Source organism: Bicyclus anynana, chromosome 7 (genome assembly GCF_947172395.1).
Source record: "Bicyclus anynana chromosome 7, ilBicAnyn1.1, whole genome shotgun sequence".
NCBI classification, from domain to species: Eukaryota; Metazoa; Arthropoda; class Insecta; order Lepidoptera; family Nymphalidae; genus Bicyclus; species Bicyclus anynana.
In genome coordinates this window covers 10165808-10172679 of record NC_069089.1, presented here as the reverse complement: position 1 = coordinate 10172679, position 6872 = coordinate 10165808, and the positions used below count along the sequence as shown (strand labels likewise).

Below are 6872 nucleotides of genomic sequence, written 5' to 3'. Positions count from 1 at the left end.
GACTATTGGCCAAAAATGATGATGATGATGAACTTTTAGACATCTGATATGATGTACGTTTATTAAATGCAAGATTTATAAAGCCCAAACGCGTATATAGTCTACTTGAAGCGAAGCATTTCGACCATCGTTCTGGTCGAGTCCCCAGGTGGGTAACCAAGACTCCCTGCCGTCCCAAAAGTCGGTCGAGGCCTGCAAAACAAAGTTACTATCAAAAAGTGTTATCACAAATACTAAAAAATATTATCAGTATATTCTTTTAACTCTGGATGTCTGTCTGTCGGTCAGTCTGTCTGTGGTACCATAGCTCCCGAATGGATGAAGCGATTTCAATTTAGTTTTTTTTGTATTAAAGGTGACTTATGTGCGAGTGTTCTTAGACATGTTTGAGGCAAATCGGTTGAGCCGTTTAAAAGTTGTGGGGGGTGAAAGTGGGAATAAATAACCGAATATTTGGAAATATACTCGTGTGGGGTCTCAAATGGAAGCGCAATCAATGAAAGAGAATATTGATGACTTAATCGAGATTGTACCTAACAATTTCTTGACATTCGGGGTTTTTCAAAATTTTCAATTTTATGTTATCAAGACGAAGTGTTTATTATTGCCATAAACGTTCGGTTGTCAACTTACTTTCGGTGAAGAGTTCAACCAAGGTTTCGGAGTGGGGTTCTGAAGTCCGTCGGGGAAGTATCCGCTAACTCCACCGACAGCCAAATTGATTATCAAGTAGAACTGTAAAGTAAAGTAAAAGTGTACTTATTTAGGAATTGCCTACAGAAATTAAGGTTATAAAAAAAACATTTAGAACTTCGTTCCACGTAGTGTTCCGTAGGGTACCTAGATATAAATTAAACTACTGAGTTAAAACTTCTACGTAACTGAATTCAAAGTAATTTCTTGATTTATGTTTTTACCTTTTGATCGAAGGGAGCCATTTTGCTGCCATAGCGCCAGGGGTTGAGAATGTTACGGTTGTTGTCGAAACCTCCGTATTTCCAAAAGCCTTCCTTGCCGGGATCTACTTTTCCCATTTCTACGTCATCGATGCTGAATTTGATGTAATCTGTAAATTAAGTATCATTCAGAAACTCCTTTACGAGTTTCTGGCTACGCGCTTTACAAAATCACTCTAGGGGTAGGACAGATACGACAGCGTGGAGTCGAAACCAAACACAAGTGAAGATTACACAGTAAGCTCTTAATAAATAGGTAAAACAAAAATTAAGAATACGTAAGATCTGGGTATCAGTGACACAAAATTTTCTAGGGCTAGGCCACTATGGAGGTATTTGGAAAGTAGGTATATAGGCTCTTAATTAGCAAGTATAAAACGCAACTTTTTTTTAAATTTCGACAGGATATCACGAGAAATCAAGTCCTGGTGACTTCTTCGTCACCCAGACGTGGGCTAACTCACGATCTCGGAGGATCTTCTGCGCTTGTCCAAACCCCCATCCTGACGCCGCTGAGGTCCTATTAAGGAGCCTACGGCACTTACACAATCAGAAAAAAAACACCACAGACTCTCGTTCTTTATGAAATACATAATACATATTACAAATTTTCAAAATATAGTAACTGCTTATCACGGTTTATAGTAAACTTGTTACCTGGAGTCCATTCTAACTGATAGCGATGGAATTCCCTGTCGTATCCGAGTTCGTTTTGCCGGCTCCAGTGTGCTCGATCCCAGCCATTGAGTTGAGGATATGGTCCATAATGCAAGGTAGAGGCGGCTGCTTGAGTGCCAATGTTTAATCCATTCTGTAGTAAATTCCGGTTACCTCGCGACTCCATAATGTCTATCTCGCCTGAAGATGGCCATGTTCCATACGCATTGAAGGCTGGCATTAGCCAGATAGCTATTATAAAATATCGAAATGATTAACTTTATAAACATACATACTTAAGTACTTACTACTATATATTTCAATACGAGAATTTTGATCTGAATACTAGAAAACCTTGTCAAAAATAATATTTCTAACAGGTATTTTTTTCATAATTATGAAGGGAGACCCTGGAAGCCAGATTTAGCCTATTTTAAGAAGGCTGTAAAGGTTTGTCATTGTCAGCGTGCCGTGCAAGCTCCTACCATAGCTTAGGTAACTACTGTAGCAAATTGTGGATATTGGGTTGCGGCTTTGGATGATAGCAGGTTTCAAGGCCATCGTCCATCAACTCGTCGAACTATGTGCCTTTGAAGTATGTAGCAATTTGTCATATATCTATGTATAGTGAGATCGCAGTAAAGAGTTCCTATCAATTATTAAAAAAAAAAGTATTCAATGAGTACCTGGCCACAGCCAATCCCCTGCTGGTAGCTTGGCTCGCGCCTCGACCCGACCGTAGCGGAAGCTGAAAGAGTTGACGGTGCGGATGCGTGCACTCTTGACCGGGTTCAGGATGTTGGTGGGCGTGCCCGTTCGCTCGCAGCCGTACCATTGGGGATTGGTACATCTGTAAAAATAGACGGGATATCTGTAATTTAATAAATGGGATGCATACTTGTGAAAAGTAAATGAGATGTCTATAATTTTATTATTAAGTAGTATGTTTAATCATAATTACCATTACCGGCCCATTGGAATAGTCCATTACATAGCTCCTTCTTGGAGAGGAGGTCTACCTTCTTTTCGTTTATTTGTTACCGATTAAACAAATAACCTTCGAGGAGGTCATGGACTATTCCAATAGGCCGGTAATGATAATTATGACTAAATATACTACCCAACATTGTTAACAATTAAAAACTATTAAGCTGTAAGTACTACTCAGAGATCCTGGGTTCGATTCCCAGCTCGGGTCAGTTTAGAATTTTATATTTTCTAAATTGGCTCAGGTACGGTCAGGCCACCCTTCTGGCGGCAAAGACGTACCGGCAAGCTAGTTAGCGTTCGATTACATTTTCACATAAAAACCGTGAGGGGTAGAACCACGTACCTTGTGTTCTGTGTGTGGGTGAAATAAACTTATCCCTCTTCGAAGTCAGCCCGCTACCTGCTTATACTGCATCATCATTTAATATCAGTTCATATCGTCGAGACAAGGGCTATTGTTATTCAAGAGAAAAAGCGTACCTCGTAGTGTTAAAAATAGGAGTTTTCCAGTACTTTACCTATCAGCTGGTGCCCCGCCTTCGATGTTGAGACGACCGCTCGACAGAAACGCCTCGCCGAACTGGTCTGACGTAAGCGAGGGTCGTATGAATAGGATTCCATCGTCGGTGAATGAGTTTGTGCGGTTGTTGTTATAGTATTGGAATTCCCAATTCTGTGGAAGCAAGATTTCAACACTTACTTAGTCCACAGAGCCTTGAAACATAGGTATCTATGTATATGTTTGGCAATCCAGCAGTAAAATTGTATTTAGTAAGACACTGTGTCGGTTGTTTTAGTTACTTTGTTAGAACCGAGGTGAGCCAAGCAGGCAATTCTTTCTTTTTAAAAGAAGAAGAAAGAGGAAAAAAATATCTTTATTGCTACATTATGCCACACATCACAATTATTTATGAATATAAATGCCTTATATGTAGCATAACCTAGAAAAAGGCTGGGATCTTTTTCTAGGTTATGCCTCAGCTCTCAGTAAGTTTTAAAAAATCTTAGTCACGTGGATGGGATATCTTCCAAGCCTTGGAGAGTGTCCAATGTCGATCTCGTTATTACCTGATCATCATCATTATCAGCCTATTTTAACGGGCCACTAAAGAGGGCCTTAATTATAAAATTAATTTATAGTCCGACCAAGGACTTGAACGCAGAACCTGTACCTAATACGAAGACATGTAGGCCCCACGAGATAGTTTGACGTGATACATATATTCTGTCATATAGCAAAATAATGCTTGTTTATTATTCCACGTTTTCAGTGTAATAGGTATAACAAAGTGAACAAAGGTGTATTATGGAATCGTGCACGACTTAGATGTATATTGTGAATATAAGAGACAAAATATCCTTTGACAAAAGTTAACCTATACGATAATTTAGACGCTGTCGCCAGATTTTTTTAGAACTTATAATGAGAAACAATTCCATCATACATGATTTTTGATTAATTTTAATCATTTAGGTACGCCGCGCACGCAACGGAAGTTCTCAATATATTTTGTCCCAAAGATTTTTACAATTCAACCCAGTAGTTTCTCGCGGTGTCTATGATAAGCGCGTATATCCCAAATAAATCTTCAGCTTTAAAATATTAGTATAGATAAAAGGTACTCACACCACCTCCACCAAGAGTGACTTCGTGCTCCCATGTCTCGAAGTCGAACTCTTCAAATTCATCAGCAAATATCAGTGATCCCGAGCAGATAACGTCCGGTGCGTGTGATCCACTCACTGTAGTCACACTGGGAGGACACTTTGCGTCTAAAAATATATAGGGTTCTTCTGTGCTATGAGTATGACCACATTCTGTGGCCACATACGTCAGGAATGTTACTCCGATGAATATTGACCACATGACTCTAAAATTAAACGCGGATTGATAATCAGGTTAACTATTGTAAATACGTACAAGAAATCATCGTGGCGTTAGTGTTATAGTGAGCGGTCGATTCCAATCCAAGGTCATTTTTTTTATGTACTTATAGCTGATTTAAGATGTACTTAATAAGTATACTTTTTATGTCGATGAGTACATCGATCGTAGGTAGGTACCTATATATTAGTACTCGATGAGTACCTAAACTATACCATACCCGACGGATAATCGAGTGCAATTTATATTTTAATCAAATAATTATAAACTAAATGATTTTCGTCATAATCTTTTTTCAGTAACGTGCTGGGCCAAAAATGGCCTGTCCTTTAATAGTCGTTTTATAATAGGTTCATTACTATTCTGTCCTGTCCGGTCCCGTCCTGTACCGTCCTCGTTCCGTCACCTTTCAGTCCCGGCTCTATCCATCCCCATTCTGTCCCATCCCCATTCCGTCCCATCACATGATTACGTCCCTTCCTGTGCTGTACAGACACTTCACAAGAAACCCTTTATAGTTTCGCCATGTCCGCCTGTCCGTCCGTCCGTCCGTCCGTCTGTCCGTCCGTCTGTCCGCGGATAAGCTCCGAGACTATTACTACTAGAAAGCTGTAAATTAGCATGAGTATGAACAATAATAAAAAATTGAACAAAGTCGTAAAATAAAATCTTTTAAGCTACCTGCCCTAAATGTAAAGTGGGGATATATTTATACTCGTTTATTTCATAGTTTGGGGTATCGTGAGATATATCTTTGAAAGATATGAGGGATCTTCTGCCAATGTTTTTCGATTCAGGGTTCCGTTTAAAATATTAGTCAAGTGTCCCCAAGTGACCCTATATCGACTAAATGGTTGTTTATGGATACGTGAAAATATTCACGAGTAATAATGAAATTACAACGAAAACAGCTATGTAGCAATTGTTACTTAAAGAATAATAGTCGACCAACTTAAAAAACGTAATTGGAAATCTAAAATTTGCATACTAATTCCGTTGTTAATTAAAAAGATAAAGCTGTCAGTAAAATAACTCAGAGCGTGTTAAAACTAGAAGGATGAAATTTTGGCATGGGTATGGATACTAGTTACGTATAAACATATACAATTATACCAAAATCTACATGAAATGAACAATCATATTCACAATAATACATTTCCAGAACGCCCCAGGTGTTTTATACATTGCCTAGGCATTGTATAAAATACAATGCCTGAATTATACACATTGCCGGTAACAAAGATTAATGTGGCAACCTACCTTCCAATAAATTATTTTTGAAAAGATAAATAATGTACAGACACCATTCGTATTTAGGTAATTACTTACCTACTTATATTTTTATGAAGGTATTATGGAATTATTAAAAGGATTTATATACCATTGCACTGATACTTTAATAAATAACAATAAAAATTCCTTACAAAATATATCCTATTAGGAAATGATTATTATTACTAAGCATAACACGTAAACTATCTATGTCATACTCACTCAGAGACTCGGCGGTAAATGACAATTTACCTTGATAATAATAATGTAAATAATATTAACACTTGTTTATACGTTCATATTTGTTTATCAGATGATGCGGTTAAAAAATAATGAGAATTTTCAAAATATACGAGTCGTAACAAACGCTAACAGCGTTGCATAAGCCTATTTTTTTCTTTTTCTTATCTTTATGAAACTGTATGTAGTAACTCCACGTCTTGGAATATCCTGTGACTGCCAACTGCATGGAACATCTTTGGGTACCTACTTAGTTCTATTTCGGAATCAGCAGAAAAGAGATTCAAAAAATGTTGAATGACATAAATTTTGGTTATACCTACTCTCTTGTAGAAACATTGGGTTGTTATCTCAAAGAACAATGGTCTACTTCCAAACAAATTTTTGCTGACATTCAATAGATGTAATCTTGGTATGATTAGTGTGGTTGCCATACTCAATTATTAAAATGTAATTGATGTGATTATATTTTAGTTTATAGGGATAATTAGACCTTGTGCACTGTTTCAAAAAAATAAGTAAATTATTTTATACAAACGTAGTTTACATTAGCAGACGCTTACGGATTCCATCAACAAACACCAGACCATTGTTCTTTCTCACATTAATTCAAATTAAGGTATTGTTTACTTATTAAACAAACAAAAATTTATCAAATTAAGCATTTAATGAGTCAATTTGTTATTAGCTATTTACTGTTTATATATTATAGACTGCTTGTTTTGCGTTTTGAGGAAAATGATATCATATAGGTAATTGTCCGAAAGATTATTCAGCCGTGACTTTGTTGCATGTAATTACGTACCCGCAGTGACGTTTATAACAATTACTCACACCACTTATATTATCTACGAGTATACTTCTATATCTAC

General features: G+C 37.2%; 1 protein-coding gene across 2 annotated transcripts; it reads right to left on the bottom strand.

Moving 5' to 3' along the window:
• Window positions 1–42: 42 nt before the first annotated feature.
• Window positions 43–6085, bottom strand: LOC112053298 (beta-1,3-glucan-binding protein). Of its 2 annotated transcripts, none has more exons than XM_024092684.2 (8): window positions 5983–6085; window positions 4231–4474; window positions 3122–3276; window positions 2300–2463; window positions 1614–1865; window positions 918–1066; window positions 634–735; window positions 43–192 (listed from the first exon to the last, which is right to left on the bottom strand). In XM_024092684.2, exons 2-8 carry the CDS (start codon window positions 4468–4470, stop codon window positions 76–78), a joined length of 1179 nt encoding a protein of 392 aa, XP_023948452.2. In that variant the 5' UTR covers window positions 4471–4474; window positions 5983–6085; the 3' UTR covers window positions 43–75. The 2 variants fall into 2 exon arrangements, with proteins under 2 accessions (XP_023948452.2, XP_023948453.2); XM_024092685.2 differs by lacking the exon at window positions 5983–6085 and adding an exon at window positions 5822–5965.
• Window positions 6086–6872: the final 787 nt, after the last annotated feature.